The sequence below is a fragment of the Ascidiella aspersa genome, chromosome 6, assembly GCF_963924565.1.
Source record: "Ascidiella aspersa chromosome 6, kaAscAspe10.2, whole genome shotgun sequence".
Taxonomy (NCBI): Eukaryota; Metazoa; Chordata; class Ascidiacea; order Phlebobranchia; family Ascidiidae; genus Ascidiella; species Ascidiella aspersa.
In genome coordinates, this window is record NC_139452.1 from 12674378 (window position 1) to 12692397 (window position 18020).

At 38.3% G+C, this 18020-nt stretch overlaps 1 protein-coding gene across 1 annotated transcript; it reads right to left on the minus strand.

Annotated features, from left to right (window-relative positions):
• Positions 1-221: 221 nt before the first annotated feature.
• LOC146139928 (acid sphingomyelinase-like phosphodiesterase 3b) lies at positions 222-16095 on the minus strand. The gene is made up of 7 exons (XM_083392560.1): positions 15875-16095; positions 15239-15325; positions 3799-4046; positions 2997-3166; positions 1966-2151; positions 1085-1210; positions 222-638 (listed from the first exon to the last, which is right to left on the minus strand). Exons 1-7 carry the CDS (start codon positions 16093-16095, stop codon positions 222-224), a joined length of 1455 nt encoding a protein of 484 aa, XP_083248686.1.
• Positions 16096-18020: the final 1925 nt, after the last annotated feature.

Sequence of the window (18020 nt, forward strand, 5' to 3'; positions counted from 1 at the left end):
TAAATCGTTTTGGGGGGCTATGGGAATCTCAGTTTTTGTGATAAATCAAAAGTGCACAAAAATATAATCTAAAACGTATTTTAGCTTCAATTCTTGACTGATTTTGTGAGCCAATGTGTTTTGATTTTGTGCGACAGCGGTACACGTCTAACACTGCACAGTCGCAAGCAAAACAAAATTACAAAATAACAGGTTGCGTCCACGCGTAAGGCCCCAAAAGGCTACTCAGCCCCGAAAACAGTCAAAGTGGCCACAAGGAAGGTCAGCACCAAATTCAGGGCGACCCAAGCACCGGGCCGTTGCGCCCCTGAATCAACACAGTCCAGGTAGGCGTCGTAATCAACCTCAGCTATCGAGCACACGTGGTTGACTTGGCAGGTTGAGTCGCAATGGGCCTCGTTGTACGAAACCGAGTTAAGAAGGGCAAATTTCTGCATCGCGTCGTCGTCTTGGCAGCTTGCCGGTGATGAACTACACTCGGTCGATTGGTCGCTTCCAAGGCGACCTAGAAAGGCGTCAAACGAGGCCGGAGAAAGGTTTGGGATTTGAAATGCTGCACACGCCGAGTACTCCTCCACCCAGTTGTCGGAGCCGTCCGCGTTAGCCTTGGTCAGGTCCAGCATGTACTGGGTGTAGTCCTGGATTAAATAGAAAATTGTGCGCTTTGTACTGCTTTATATTTTTACAGAAGGATACATACGTCAACGTCCCATGTTTCGTTGTATATTTTGTACATAATTACTCAACTCTTTGGACAAATAACTTAACTTGGATTTGGATTGAAATTAAGTGTTGTCTTAAAATATTTTTTAATACATTTTTTTCTAAATTCGTGCACGCAAAATAATTTGCTTGCTATCTGTTACGTTTTTATTATTTTCAGTTAATGTTGCTCATAATTGGACAAGTTTATTTTTAATAGTTAACTTGGGCAACTGATGAATGGGACTTGTTTGTCAGGTTAATATTTACAAAAGCCTTAATTTTGCATAAGCCTTGATTTGGAAGTTAGTTTTCAAATGTTTTGACTGGACAACACTGGTTACTACACGTTTATTTAATTTTGTTGGAAGGTAAAACTAACAAGTGGCTCCAGAGTTTTCTTGTCAAATGTAAACATTCGTATTCCTGGGTTGTTGGCTCCATTAACGGCCCCAGGAAGCGTCGTCATCCACGGTGTTACCCCGGGGGTTATCCACAACGTTGAAACCTGTAGGATAATATAGCAATGTACTCATCGTAGCATGTTAGTATTTGCACTGCTCGGTTGTTTGCAGAAAACGGCAAGGCAATTTAATAGGGTCATAAAGTTGTAGTTTATGTAAGACTGATAATATATTATTGTCAGTTCAATTCCTATATCGTTAGTTTTCGCCAGGTCTGCATAATGTGTCCCGCGTGCGGCCCAGGACGTATAATAACATTTTCGGTTTACTACTTCTGTACTTTCAATAGGAGCAGACTTGCTTATGTTTTGCGCTTATCACCACAAATTAATAAAATGTTTGCCATTAACATCAACATGCAAATTTTGAAATGCACTAGATAAGGTTCACAAATAGTGGATTACCGTTTGAAGGATTTTTGCCACGCCGGACTACGCGGACTTCAGTCTATTGGAAACACTAAAACACGAGTTAGTAAAAGCTCGATCACAAACAGGGAGATCCAGGAGACAACCAGGCTATGGCCCAAACACTATTTTTTGCTGACTTTTACGATGTAGAGATTTTTTGACTTGCATCTGTCAATATTATGTTTTTGCCCGTTTAAAAAAAATTGATTTCGCCAAAAAGCGTTATTAAGCTTATTTACAATGGCATGTTACATGGCGTGTCTATAAAGCTTCACAAACTTTCTGTTAAATTGTCATTTTTAAACGCTGATCCTTAACCAATAACTTTTAAAGGCTCGTTGTACCTGGTTAAGAATCATTGCCTCAATTTAAATTATAGAAAAACTTACCGGAATTCCTTCCTTGTAAAACATACGGTATGTGTCGGTGTGGTGGTGCCCAAAAAACTGACCAACTATGACGTCACTGTAATCTCTTATGATGTTGTTGAATCTCGTGTTGTAGTTCTTAGGATACCAGGGCTTGTAATCGACCAATTCGAAATAACCGGGCGGAATGTGGCCGATTAGGTAAACCTGGTTGAACAAAACAGAGGAAATAACGCTTCCAATTGCTATTTTGGTATTGAACATGTATAGAGAAATTTGTCATAACTATTTAAAATTGATACTTGTGTTCGCAACAAAGCAAACCAAATACAGTCCAACGTCCTCCACTTTTAAAAATCGCAGAGGTTCGCATAATATTGCCTATACATACAGTAGGTTCGACTGTAATGTTAAATAATGTCAACTATGGCCTGGGACCTACCTAATTTAACTTAATATTGTTGCCATTGCATTTGCTGGCAAAAAATAATACAATAAGAGTTGCAGATATTTTTTACAAGCTACGGCATAAAAACCTTAATTGGAAGGACTTACGATTAAATAGACACATTTCAAGATACGTCCAATCACACCTAAATTATGACGGGGCTATTGATCGGGCAGGACATCGCGGCTCAACAGTTTGGCGACACAAAAAAACACGTCGGCATTGCTAACAGGAATACTGTATTAGCTATGACGACCGATTTCGATAATCCGTTGGCCAGTTTAAACTAACTTAAGATTGCGTGTTAAATCGTATAAAAGATTTCAATTAGATTGTAATTTATATCTGTTTAACAATAACAATTTTAAGGAGTCAGACTATACCTGGCTATTAGTAAAACGTCGCATGCCTAATAAACTAAACCTTACGGTCCCTATTTGTAAATATTTTCGGATGCCACTTTTCGTAAGTTCATTCCCGTTGCCTTAATAATTAATTGCTGCATTGCAGCGGTAAACCAAAATTATATGTTTTTCTGGAGCCAGTACTAGGGGCACCCACATAAATATTCCTCCGTGCTGTCGAATTGCTCGCAACTTCTCACCTTCTTATTATCGTTCCTCGACCTCAGGAGCGAGTCTTCCATCCATTCGAACTGCCCGCCCGGGTCGCCTTCGCCTGCCATCAGTTTGTTGCTGGTGTACCACAGTGGCGTGTTCAGCGATATGATGTTGAGGTTGGGGAATTCTGGAGGGTTCACGATGAAGCGGCCGGCTAAAATTGCATTGAAGTTTTTTTAAACTAGGTATACTTGATGCCTGATTGCGTAGCATCGTTCAATTCCTATAGCCCCACTCAATATTTAGTTTTGATTTTTTTGTAATTACCACAGAGACTTAGATATACATGTCGTATAATGACTGTTATTGCGACTTTTTAAGCTATTTCGGGTAAACGGCCAAGAACAATTCACACCTTCCAGTAAATAAATCTAAATTAACAGTCATACGATCAACAAAGTTTAATTCGTTTTTATCGTTTAAAATGCCCTTAATTAACTGTAGCCCAACTCATCCGCCAATGCTGGGCCCGTAGCTATAAACGGCCATGATACTGCGGTCCGACAAGCCAACATAAACGATTAGGCTAGCAGCGAACCTTGCAAAGATTTTGGTGTTGACCAGACAAACTATTTTTGTTATGCCGCATTAATATTACCAATGTTGTTCGTCTAAATATGCATTTAATATTGAAAAATAGTATAAATATAATATCAACTGCCAAACATTCGTGTAACTACAATCAGCCTTATGGAGCAAGGATTCGGTCTCTGTGTCCTAGAAAAGTTGCTATACGCCATCGTGTCCTGTCTACGCCACCCCGTCGACTCAATCCAGTCAACTTACTTTCGTTAAACATTTCCACTTGCTCTGGCGTCATCCAGCTGCTCCACATCTCGGCCACACTGCTTACGATTTCGTTCGGACCCGCCGGAAACTGGTTTTTAGGATGGTAGTCGTGGTTGCCAAGAGACGAGTGGACGACCGTATCTGGGAAGACGCTCTTTAGAAGCTCGGTGATGTTGCGAATGGTGGCGATTACCTTATCCGTGCCGAGGTACTTTTCCTCGTCGTTCGTGTGAAGAGTGTCGTCCCTGAAAAAACAAGTGCTATATATATATAGGTCTCACCAAAGAAAAAACACGGTTTTAAACTCCAGAAGACGCTTACAGAACGAAAGTAGTTTAGCGTTAAATTTATTTTAAAAACTGGTTACAAAAATTGTGTTAAAAATGTTGAAACTGTTTTACAGGAACGTTTAGCTGAAAAACCCAGATATATTTTGCGAGATAAGTTTTCAGTTTTGTAAAAATTAATAAACGCTTATATTTAATTAAAATAATGTAGATATACTCAAAATACGCCAGATGCTTACTGCATTCTCAGTAACATATCAGGATTTAATAAAAGATACACACACATATATGGGTTCAACAACTGTGATCGAATCCTTCTTTCATTGAATGATGATATGGTACAGTAAATCCCCTTCAATGTAAAGTTGCTTGTACTAACCCTATATGTAGCATTCTTTAGCTGTAGTAACGGTTTATAAGAAGGTTAGTTTATAATAATATTTTACCGTGGCGCTTTCAAAGTTACTATTTAATGGTCAATAAACAGCATTTTAAATGCCCACTGTTATTAAAAGTGTTTTAAACAAGTTTTTTTTTTAAATGACAAAAAAGTCCAAGTCAAGTTATTTGCAAAATAACTTAGTCCAAGTCAAGTCGTTTTGAAGTCCAAATGGATTCATATTCCACGTCAAGTCCTTGTCAGAAAAAATTAAACGTTCTACTAATACTGGTAAGCTCGCTCTAATCCGAGCAATAACTTTACTAAAAAATACCAATGACACAACACATAGCAAGCAATATGGTTTGTTTGCTTATTTTAAATACTAAAATGAACATTGTTTTCGCGCTTAGGGCTTATTTCATTTGGTTTTACTCGTTTTTTGAAATCTTGTTAGACAAATGGCACTCCATCTAAACTTAATATCTATAAATATATTTTTTGTGCTTCGATCGAATTTTTACCGTCAATATGAATAAGTATAACCGCCCTGTTTCAAGTCGTAATCATCCCGATTCACATTTCTAACAATCAAGTGTAGGTAGCCTAATGAATGAGTTTTGCCCAAAATATACTGTATTTGCAATATGGCCATTGCATCGTAAGTAACACATCTATACTTTCACCTCAATAAGTTATAAGTTTGTTGTGCTTCGAGCACACTTCTCATGCGGTTTCTGTTCAGTCTTAAAGGTGTTAAAGTCCCGCACGACTTGAAAAATGCAAATACATGTAGCCTGCTGTATGCTGAGCAATGCAATTGAAATAACATACGAACTCATTTACTCATTTTGACGATCTAGCTAAATAAGGCAGAGCAATTTTTTCGAGTTTGGACAATCCCAAAAATGTCAACTTAGACTAACCGAATTCAGTATAATATATTAAAAACAAAACTGGTTCCCAATGGAAACTTAATATTGACAGTAAAACATGCAATAATTAAACCGACTTGTTTTAAAAATAAAGAGTTTAAACTTCAGAGGCGTAGCTAGGGGGTGCGAGGGGGTACATATGTCCCCGGGCGCCAAGGTAGAGGGGCGCCAAAATGAGGCTTACAAATTTTTCACAACAAGGGTAAAAAAACGACCAGCGGCTGTGGCAGACGCTCATCTGATACGCCACCCACACCCAGACTGATGCTGTTACCAGCCATCACAGCAGCCAAGATACTGATTCTGCGTGCAGCTGGTTTCGTCTTCCTTAGTGGTTCTTAACCTTTAGCCTATTAAACCGCGCCCCTTTGGTAATTGTCCTGCGCTTTGCGCCCCCTACGAAAAGCAATTCGGTATTTTGGAATTACATATTAGTTGGACAACATAAACAAGAGTAAATGTGTATCGTTGGTCGCACGTAGCGCGAAAAAGTTCTGTTAAACATGCAATGGTACTCACAGAGACTTTGTGCTAAATACAACTGTCAACAAAACAGGAAAAAAACAAGAAAATAAACGAGAACTTTTTTGAAGTTTCAATCGTTAATTTTGGCAAAAAAAGGAGTTTGTACAGGCGTAATGGTGGAGCCCAACTCAATTGCACAACTACCGGTATAGCGTATAATTGTTCCGACTAAGCATAGCCCTTAATCTGTCGTAAAAGTAGCAATTATAGTCCGACAACTGAAACACTATTAAAAGTTAGTAGCAAAGATCGCAAATCCATGAACTATGTCTTCAGTCACCTACACGTGTAATTTTACTGTAAAGTATAGGACATCATAAAAAACAGAATGAATACCAAACTAAACCATTCAAATCACCATAAAAGCCAAGACTCATTTCGTGATGGTTTGAGCCAAGCTGCTGTATAACAGGCCAAAACAAAACACTCGATCTGGGGATTGAGGTGGACCGACGAATCAGGCGAGGTAAGATAATGCCTGGAGAACTGGCAAGAGATGCAGTGGTCTTTATCAGAAGAAGAAATTGTGCGCGTTATGAAGAATGTATTTGATCAGCTTCAACATGAGATGTCAACACGTTTTTTCACGACTAAAAGACCTAAACAATAAATTTGGATATTTGCTGGACGTTAAAGACTGTTCTATCTGACACAGATGGGGATGCAATGCGTCGAAATTGAAACTTATTTTGTCTTGTCTGCGTGCATCGATGGGACAGGATCCAGAAAAATAATTTATGGTTGTTAATCATTCATGTTTGACAGTGACTAAGTGTGTCATACGTGTAGTTTGTATCAAAACGCTTCTTCTTTAAATACATTGTTCTACTAAAATTTGAACTGTTTTTCGTATAATTAAGTACGGTATTTTATGTTAATTCAATAAAAAATGTGATTAAACGTGGAAGAGGGGGCGCCAAATTTATAGTTTGCTCCCGGGCGCTAAATACCCTCGCTACGCCTCTGTTAAACTTATAGCTGTATATTTTGTGATAGTATTCAGTCGGTCCACAGGATGCCTAAAATAATGCGGAATGTCAATTTAGATTTAAAACACAGCCAGACAATTTTAAATAGAGCGCTAACTATACATGTGCTTGCTTTTATGTTTACTGTGCATAATACCTGCAAGGTACAAAAAATATAAAGTGCACATATTAATTCATTTGATTTAATATTTGTGTTAACTGTTATGTAATACGGTATTTGTTAACACTCTGACTGATTTGACCAATTTGACTAAAAAGTTTACTAATTTAATCTAGTTTCCCATGGGTTCTGTTACGTCACAAGCGCTTAAAACAATGTCATTTTGTAGTCCAAAGTTTTTTGACATTTTTTACACATTCGTTCAATGTCTTTTGTCGGAAACGACAGACATTTATGGCAGAAGCGATAACTATGATTTTTATTTTTGTCGACTCGAAACTGTTTACTCTCTTCAATGGGTTGTTTGGCATTGCGTTCGAGCTACAGCAGCCTGCAAATGATTTCCAGGCATTGCAGAAATGTTTCTTTGCAATGGACTCATTGAAAAAAAACTGAAGACCAATCTAGCTTTTAACATCGTTAGGCTGTTGGTCTGTGTGATGGCTTGGAGGTAATAATATATAATTATATATGAATATATATATATATATATAGAGAGAGAGAGAGAGAGAGAGAGCGAGTTTTATGTTTTTGGTTAGACGGTTGTTTCTCTTGAAGTTTGTATTTACATTTAAATAACTGTGGGATAATTGGGCTAAGACGAAAAATAAAAATGAAATGAAAAAAAACTTGTTTTTATTATTTTAGAAATATTTTTCCACTTGTCCGCGGCGCACCAGATAGCATAACTATTCAGAAATCGCTATTTTTCGCCATCATATAAAGTAGTTTTTCAAATAAACTAACCTTCATAACGGCTTTAGGCTACGTACAGGGCCGGATTAACCAGTAGCCTAATAAGGCCATAGCCTTAGGCCCTGGAAAAATTCGGCTCTTAATTTTTTAAGGTTAAATTTTTGTAAGGCTGATAGTGATACAGATCCAGTACCGGTGCAGTACGGTTTTTGATTAAAAACGAAAGACTAAGTCGAGTCAATAGGTGTTGTGTGTGAGTAGATAAATAAATCGTTTCATTTATGCTGCAAACGAGTTAAGAACTATCTATGTTTTGTGCTATCAGTTTTAAGGGAAGCACACAATAAAACCTAAAAAAAGCAGAAAAATCTATAAACCCATAGTATTAAGACCAATGACATAATAAAGCCAAATTCGCAGATTACTGCCTACTTGCCCAGTACAAAATAAGATCAAAATCGTCTGAATAAGACCAAAATCTGTCAAAATACATCCTAAATTCATCGTAATATTGCCTAAATGGCCAAAATAACAAAATTATGTTTTTTTTTGTTTTTTTTCCTATAGAATTTGTATTTTGTTCTACAATCTAGAACAGGGTTTCTCAACCGTGGCACTCGGCCCCCTTGGGGGCTACGGGGAGATCGTTGGGTGGGGGGTCACTGGCATAACTCTCTAGCTAGGTCGTAGTTTGCGAAATCCAACTACACAAGTGTCTTATTTATAAAATTTGCCTGTTAACTTAAACTTGTGATTTTAATTAGGACCTTTCTTGTAACGTACTATAGCTAATTTTTCTGACACGTTCTTTGATTTACTCTCTAGTAGGGGTGTTAAAAGTAAAATATTGTATCCTTTTATTACGTTTTATCGCACAGTTTTACGCCTAATCGTACGTTTGCGAGTGGCATGATTCGATAAAGGCCTGTCGCTGTGACGAAACAATTACTGTGCTGTTTTATATATGTAGCCATGTGGTGCGGCGTCGGCGTTTATTCGGGCAGCCAATTACTTGACGATAACCTTCGCCTAATCTAAGTTTCCGACAAATGCTGTTGGGCAAGCAACTAACTTGTAATGCCTGGTGCAGAGATTTCCTTAAAGAGGTTGCAAAAGAACATTCCATCGCGAAAGGCGCAAGGTATGCTACAGGGTTACTCAAGGTCAACTTTTAGGCCAATATTCAGCAAGGTTATGCACAGCGTATTTGGCAAATAATAGTAACGCATTATCAAAATAAAAACTATAGGAATCATTTTGGCGAATGTAGTGTCAAAACAGAGTCGAATACAAAATATAACTCGGCGGAGTCCAAAAACAAGCTTTGTAATGACTATAACTAAGTTAGTTTAATTTAAAACCACTGCTCTAAATCCTATTTTATGACGCAAATAAAACCTGCAGATGCAAAAACGTCAAAAGTGACCCATTGGTACCACATCTCCCCTACACAATAAGTCTATGACACCTAATTACATTTAATTCATGTTTTTATAGTATGTTTGTGTTATTTTGCAGTAAATAATTTTAATTTTTCATGTATGTATTTTCAATACTTTTTGTAGCTTCGTTTGCAAAATTAGGCGCTTCCCTGGTGAATAGCCTTAGGCCTATACAGTACCCTTAATCCGGCCCTGGCTACGCACCTACATAAATCGTTGCTATAGCTAATTTTTATGTAGGAATGTCGTTTAAAAATAAATGTATAGTGTCTACTTATTATATGTCTTTAAATATTTTCCACAAAGTTTTCAAGAAACCCTAACAATGATATGTTACTGCCAGCATTCCGGCAGGAAAGAAAGTCGAAACAGTAGGATTGAGGGGTAGCCTACTTGCTTGTGTATTTCATGTTATTGTTGCCCTAGTTGCTGGTGTAACCCCTTAATAAAACACATATTTTATGTATTGTTTAGGTATATCACATGCCGCCCTGAATCCCAGTAGCAAACCTTCTCATGCGAACCGTTCCTGCCAGCTGAGATGGTTGTGTTCTTTCAGACAGGATTTCCGGCCATAGGACGACTCGTGTATTTCAGCATCTCATCTAAAATGCTAGAAAAATTTCATGTGCATCTGAAAAGGAATGTCTTCAACAAAGCTAAGGAGCTCTTGGACCCTATATTTGCGGGGACCCAGCTTTTCCCAGTACAGTCACCAAATATCGGTAAAAAGATCCAGGACAGACCCAAATCATCGCAGCTGCTCTTTATTCACTGTACGATTCAACCTGCCAAATACTCCGTAAAACGCCCAATTACCCAAACCTGTTCAACACAGACAGTTAACTCGGATGAGGTACCCATCTCTACCCAGACCAGCAAACTCAAGATCAGTCTGATTTCTATTTAGACTGAAACTTTAAAATCTACATCTATCGCCAGCCAAACCTTGCAGTTTGTCGCAACGCCTATCCCAACCTAGACCATCAAAAATCTTTCATGCCTGCCCGCATCCAAACGGTAAATCCGACCCTAAACTCAAGCTATTGTACAGGATCCAAAATGTCCAAAATCACTTGATGTGTCCGCTTACAGCCGACTTTTGAATGCCGCACAATCTGCGCACCAACGTCGACTCACACTTCCAAAAGTGCCGCCATTCCTGTTTCTACGCAGACTAAAGCCCGCAGCTCTCCCGTAAGAACACAAACAACTCAAACGGGTAATAAGCTTACACCGGATGCTACAACTCTAGAAAAAAACGAGGCGCAACGGTATTTACCCAGACCATTGGTTCGAATGTTGCCAGAGCTTAAACCAAGGTTTACCAAAAGCACACAAACATCAAATCGTGCAGGTAAAACTTGTCGAAGTACTTTGGAGAAGGCAAATACAACTGACAAATCGCAAAAGGGGGAAAAAATTAATACAGGACAAAAAATACTTCGATTCCAATCCCAGGTATTTACACACCGAGCACAAATACTTTTCAAGTTGATGACATTATGAAAGATATTAACCAACCACCAAAGGAAGAAAGCTTCCGCCAGTCGCCCACTGAAGAAGATTGGGTACGGTACTACGAAGAGGAGTTGGCGAAGCAGGCAAAAGAGACCGCATAGCGGCTAGCGCCGAAGGCAGGATCTAAAAAATCAAATGACGACAGATCGTTTCTCCTCACAAATCTTGGAAAAACGCACAACTCAAAACAACTTGCTGCTGCTGGGACTCACTCTAAACTTAGGTCACCAAACACAACAAGACATCAGTGAAAGTACCCACGTCTAAATTGTCCGCTGCACCCAACTCTCATCAAGCACCTAGTCCTTGTTCAAAACTTCGGCCACCAGAAAACCTATGCCCCCCCGACAAAGTCGGCTCTTTTTCTAAACTCCGTGTATCACTTAATCACATGGCTTAAACCAGTGCTCCGCAACCGGTGTGCCGCGAAACCATGCCAGGTGTGCCGCGGTGGCCAGAGCTTTAATTTTCAAGTTAAAAGGAAAAAATATTAGATATATTTGGCCAAGGGGGCTAACTACAGATCATACGCTGTGAAATATACCACTACCTACTTAACCTAATACAACCGAATACTTTCATAATTGACGCGCCAGGTTGCTTGTGGCGGTATTACGTCATAATGAAAGTTAATTGCACGCGTATTTTTCATTACTACTGCTGGGCAAAGCTGTAAATTTATATTGAGGTCTTTGATTTGTTTGTGAAAGGCCAACGCTTATATTTATACTCACCTTTAAAGTTGGTCAGCGTTATCATTTTTGTCAAACAAACTTAAAAATAGATAGATTTCTGAAAAGATCAATTAAAGCAGTTGATAACAAAGACAGTGAGAATGTTCCCAGTACAAGCAGCGTTGCAAAAAAACGAAGGTTATTGTAAGACAATATTGCGAAGATTATATCCGATATAGTTTTCTAAAATGTGGCAATGAAAAGGAACCCAAACGACTATGTGTGATTTGTGGCGAACAGCTAGCCAATGAAGCAATGGTTCCAAGTAAGCTCAGCCGACACTTAAAAACTAAACACGCCAGTCTTGCCAGCAAACGTTAAGAATACTTTCAGAGAATTTGTAGTCAAAATACAAAGCAAAAGGAAATTTTGAAGTCGTCTTGCACAGTCTCAGAAAAGGCATTAAAAGCTAGTTATCACGTTGCGCGATTAATTGAACGGCAGAAAAAAAACGCATACTATTCGTGAAACACTATTAAAACCGGCTGTTGGAAGTTATCCGAATAATGCTTGGACCAAGCGAAGTTACCGAGGTCAGTAAAGTTCCTTTGTCCGCCGATACCATTAAAAGACGTATCGACGACATGTTCAGCGATATTCTTAATACTTTAATTAAAAAGTTAAAATTATCAAAGACATTTTCACTTCAGATAGATGAAACAACAGATGTTAATACACGAGCACAACTGTTAAGTATAGTTCGTTTTGTAGACGGGGACTCCATAACAGAAGAGTTTTTATTTTGCAAAGAACTTCCAGAGCGAACAACAGGACAAGAAATTTTTAGAATAACTAACGATTTGTTTACAACCCATTCCCTTCGGAGTAAATGCATCAGCGTTTGTAGCGATGGTGCTTCAGCAATGTTAGGCAAAGACAAGGGATTTTCTTCTTGGGTAAAACGTGAAAATCCAGCAACACAAATAACACATTGTTGCATACATAGGGAAGTGCTGATGATTAAAATGTTATCAAAGGAACTGTTGGACACAATGAATGACTGCATCCACATCGTAAACTTTATTAAAGCTAGAGCTTTAAATTCTAGAATGTTTACAATACTCTGTGAGGAAATGGGATCAGAACACCAATCACTTTTATTTTACACTGCTGTGCGTTGGCTGTCCCGGGGTAAAGTCTTAGCAAGGTTATTTGAATTCATCACGAAATAGCCATTTTTTTAAAAACCAAAATAAGCATAACCAACTTTTTTTTTTTTGAAAATCTTGAAGATAGTATTTGGATTACTAACTGGCATATATGGCGGACATTTTCGAGCACATGAATGAACTTAACTTAAAACTCCAAGGTAAAAATGAAAACATATTGTTATGTTCTGATAAGTTGAATGCGCTTAAGCAGAAAATTCAGCTCTGGCAAAATGAGTGAAGGCAAGGGTCAATAAAAATGTTTCCAAGACTGCGCCAAAATCTTAAAATAATTCAAAAAAATTTAGTATTAGATTAGCCATACAACACTTATCATTGCTACAGAAGAACTACGACCACTACTTTTTCACTATCGATTCACAACAATACGATTGGATCAGAAATTCGTTCGCACCAAACGCTGAAGCTTCAACCGAAGGGTTGTCCCTACAAATTCGAGAACATTTTGTTGAACTGAGCAATGACAGGAGTCTGAGATTAAAACATAGCGAAGTTCCACTAGACGTGTTTTGAGTTTCTATCAAAGAAGAATTTAAGCAAATTTCTGAGGTCTCAGTTAGCAATCTTATCCAGTTTTGCACAACGTACCGTATTTATGTGAACAAAGTTTTTTTTCCTTAGTGTTAATTAAAAACGACAAAAGATCATGCTTAAAAGATGTGGACAGCGATCTACGACTTGCTCTTTCAAATATCGAGCCAAATATATATCGGCTGTGCTCTTCAAAACAAGCACAAATATCGCACTAAATAAAATCTTGAATGATACAAAATCGTCGTTTAATAGACATTGTGAATAGGACTTTTTTAGATAATATTTTAGTCAACAGGTGCGCCGCCAAATTTGTGAAACCCGACAAGTGTACCGCGGGTGAAAAAAGGTTGCGGAGCACTGGCTTAAATTAGTATCAAAATCACTCAGGCAAAACTGCGACACCCAAGAACAACCCAGAGTAACCGGTGTCCAAGCTTTGTAAGCCAAGAATCATATTAAACCGAAAGACTTGGCCGCCGCGTTAAAAATAGACCCGAAATTAAATTGTTTCTAGGTACTATTATGTCACCAACATTTCACGACATTCCTAAAAAGAATAAAACGGAAGAGGAAGATTGGATGGCAAACATGCAGAGAGCCTTGACACGGGAAAAGTTGTTCAGGAGTCAGGATGACCCTGAGCATCGTTAGACCTCTTCAACGGTCGGCGGCAAGATGAGAAAGCCAACCAGGATGCGGAGGAGCATCTTGGAGGAGGTTGATTTCCTGGATGAAATAAAGGAACTGGCGGACCTCTCAACCTTGTCCCTTGGGTGACGGCGCTTCGCAGCTAAGCGGAAAAATCAAAGTAAAAATGTTTTGATTCGTAAGGGTTATTCACATTTCTAATAAAATAAAATTATCCTTCAACTTATAGCAAGGGGGATTCCAGCTTTTTGGATCTTGAACCACAACTGCTAGAGTTCGTAGACGAGTTTCCCGACGACCTGCCACTGATTGCAAACAAATATATCCGTCAGCTGTGAAGTCGCACCCCTCACCTATACAGGCTGACTATTGCGGAAGAACAAGGGGTGGAAACTTGGCTGCACACTTGCAAAATTGCCAGCCTGTTCCCAGTCAATTCACTCTTGATTTAAGTGATCTCCAGAGATCTCTAAAGACAATGTGATTACAACGGATCACAACCTTTTGGCGCCTTAACCGTCGCTTAAGAACAATATTTATGTGCAAATGACTCATAACTTTGAGTTTAATAAATTTATTTTCAAAGTGTGTTGTGTCATTCTTAAACAAAGAATTCAACGTTGTTTAACTATATGAGTAGCCTACGTTATGAAATTTTTGCCAGTCCGTAGGGTACATGCAGAAAGGTACAAGTTAGAGTAGAAATTTTCAGAGATGGTGTATCGTACGAGAAGTAAAATATTCACTTCATTCGTTACGTCCATGACTGCAGGGTTGTTCGATAAAATGCTAAGTTTTAGGTATTGTTCTGTTCCGATAGTATAGAGGTGGTATTGGTGCCGATTCAATACGAGATTAATTTTAGCTACTTCTTTATGATTTAATATCTCAGTGGGCGTATTCCACTTTAAAAAGAACTTTTTGAAAATATATGATATTAACCATTTACGTTTCCCACCAGCTCTATCCTAATTTTTTTGCACGTTTTAAATTGATCAATTTTGGTTAATGACAATAAGAATGACGCCATTGTATTAGATCTGGCTGAACTCCCGCTTTATTAGGATTAACATACGATTATTGAAAATATTATTAGTCAAATATACGTTCCCTAACATTACCTCACAATATGCTCCATTTGCTTTCTGTTGGTCGCTGAAATGTCATTCAGCAGGCCTACTCACTATAACAATTAGGTACAACAGTTAATGAAGTAACAAATTTTGAAGACGTTGTATTCTCTTTAAGGTGTACAGATTATAAAAAGTGCTATTAAAAAACTTTACGAAGGGGATTTAGTTTTGAATAACACCTAAGGTTGTGCACTGTGCAAGTCATAAGTAAAATTTCACAAGATAAACATAAAGAGTGCACCAATCAGCAATATAACTAAGCAATGTAAAAAAAAATTAGCATACCCTGTCCACAAAATAAAGTCTGGTTTGCTGTTGAATCGTTTCATTGCGTGAACAGAAGAGTTAATCAACGTCCAGGGCGAGTCGCACCTTCGAAAACAAAATTCGTTAACCATTTTTTTAAGTAAAAACATTTTAAAGCAGTGCTCTTCAACCGGTGTGCACGGTGCACCCCACGGTGCACCAAAATATGCATGGCGTGCACATAAACTTTTAATGAACCATTAATATTTGACTTCTCAAGTTTGTTTGATTCCTGCTTTATGACGTACAATAGTACTCGCAAGCAGCCTGCAGTCATAATTGAATTTTCACCGACAGTGTGTGAAACTTCTGCAGTCCGCTCGGTTTAATTTACATGATGATATTGATATGCATAATGATTTTTCATATCGCTTTTTACCTCAGTTACCTTCTTAGGAATAAGGCTGCATTAGTGCGTCATAACAACTTTAATGGTTCACCAAATCAAAAAAAGGTTGGAGAGCACTGCTTTAAAGTTTAAACACAGTCTCGTTTCAACCAGAAAAGATACCTTAAGTCAATGCAACAATTAATGTATTTGCGGCTAATTTTAGGATTTTACAATGAAATACTAACCGTTTTTCAATTATAAAGTGGTTATATAGATGTATTTACCTGTAATCCCCCCATATACCGGGGTTGGTTGCCTCCGCACCATTAGAAGACGGGCACACCTTGGTTCGGTCACTCTGGTTATCGTCGTAATAAAAATCTAGGTGAAAATCGCTGACATGCCAAAATGTCCCGACCTCGTCGTCAGCCCGGGGGTACCTTGCCCCCTCGCAGAGGCCAAGAATTAGGGACAGTAGAACGGTAAATAAAGTGAAGGCTTGCATTTTTCTAAAAAAACCTTTTCGTAACCATTTGTGACCTTAATACATAAGTTGCATATGTTTCTATAAATTTCACTTTTCATGAAATTTCGCACCGTAACGATTTTATCTATCACTAATAAACACATGAAAGTTAATTTATCCTTTGATTTTCTTTTTGTAAACCATGCTTGGTGCTTCAGCGTAGTCTATTAAAGAAAACAGTTTCAGAAGAGCAATTTACGTTTATCAAGCTATCCCATCTGCAACTATCGTGTATGTTTTACCCACATTACAAAATGTGTTGTCAAATTTTATTCTCAAGTTGGTACCCTTCTTTAACAAGATTGCTTATTTTTACGCGGTTTAAACCCAAATAAATAATTTGATTTAGAACTGAAAGTATTGCCCAAGTCAAATGTCCTAATGAGTTGACTATTTCGCTGCACTTATTCTTCTTACCAGCAGCCAGTTGCTTTAAAAAAAGCACTTTAAAGGTAGCCCATTAAAACCTTTTTTTACAAACGTAAAATCCTGTTGGGCGTTCTAGGCAACCTCAAATATTTCACCAGTATATCATTTGAACTTATAAAGTGGCCAGAAACTTTTCCCGACAACTGTTTTTCATGGAATCTTATATAGGCTCTGCCTGATACGACTGCAATAGTAACAGCTGAAACCTTTTGGACACCGCATGCAAGGCTGCATTAGTGACATTACGTTCTCAGACATTACGTAATCGAAAATATCAAAACAGTTATTATTGCCAATATCTAATGTAGTTTAACAAACGAACAAGTAGTTACACCATACCCTTTCGCATGTTTTCAGGGATTTGGTTGATGAATTACGAATAATGCAAATATTTGCATGCTGGGCAACTACAGTTATCGCATAACGATTGTTTACTTCGTACTCCGAATGCTATTACTCCCTTGCAAACAGACTCGTGAAAGTTGAAGTGTCCAGGTCTGAATTTTGCTTTTTCGTTGGCTTTTGTTTTACTCGCGACCGACGTTTCCGCCATTATCACGATGCGGAGTGTAAATAAAAGACTAAAGCTATTATTTATCACAGCGTATAGTGAATAATAAGGTCAAATGTTTTGATTTTGTTAGGGTAATGTGGAAACCTATAAAGCCCAACTATATATAGTCAAGTAAATCTACTAAAAGCTCTCGTCAGAAGGCCCATCAAAGTATTCCTAGATTGGTGTAAAAACGTTTCTATTGCAAATGCACTTAACATGTGTGTATAGCTTTTTAAAATTGCTTTGAATGTTTCGTTTAAAAAGCCTTGGATAAAATACTATGGCGTAAAAATGAACCTTACCTACTTGAAACTGAGCTGATAGAGGGAAGAGTTAGAATACAAGGGCAAGTGAAAATCACTTGTACTCGACAGTCACACATAGAACATTTTCAAAAAATTAGATCTGACGCTTTTTTGCGTGGGTATCGTTCATTTTGATCGCCCCAGTTGAAATGTATGTTGTGTTTTTGGTCGCCGTCTTTCGCCACCTTGTGGAATCATACCTACGACAGACAAACGCGATGCTGGGAAGATTTCATCGCCATTTCAATTATGTGGATCTGTACCCTTCTATTATTTAATCAGGGCCATTGGCAAATCATCGCCATTGACGCAAGCTGGTTCCAGTTGACAAAAGGGTTCCCAAACGTCCGGACGGCGCCCTAATGGACCCAAGCCCGGCCAGTAATCTTCCAACAAAAGCGCAAAAAATCGAACCGCCGGTCTAGGGTCCGCAATTGGCCACTGAAAGTGTCAAATCATCGGCGCAGACTTGATCAAAAGTAATCCGACGCATCAAAACACAATGAGCATGAATTATATAGAAGCGAGAAGGCGCGATGCGATTTGCGGACGTAATTCGTGATAGCGGCTCAAGGGTCAGTTATTACCAATATTTCATCAACCTTTGTAGATGT

Excerpts from the sequence above, each read along its gene's own strand:
- LOC146139928 (XM_083392560.1), bottom strand. The coding sequence starts at position 16,095 with ATGCAAGCCTTCACTTTATTTACCGTTCTACTGTCCCTAATTCTTGGC. Across the intron at positions 1,211-1,965 it reads TTTACAAGGAAGGAATTCCG|GTTTCAACGTTGTGGATAAC; the intron begins GTAAGTTTTTCT and ends ATTATCCTACAG. Across the intron at positions 639-1,084 it reads AGAAAACTCTGGAGCCACTT|GACTACACCCAGTACATGCT; the intron begins GTTAGTTTTACC and ends TATTTAATCCAG.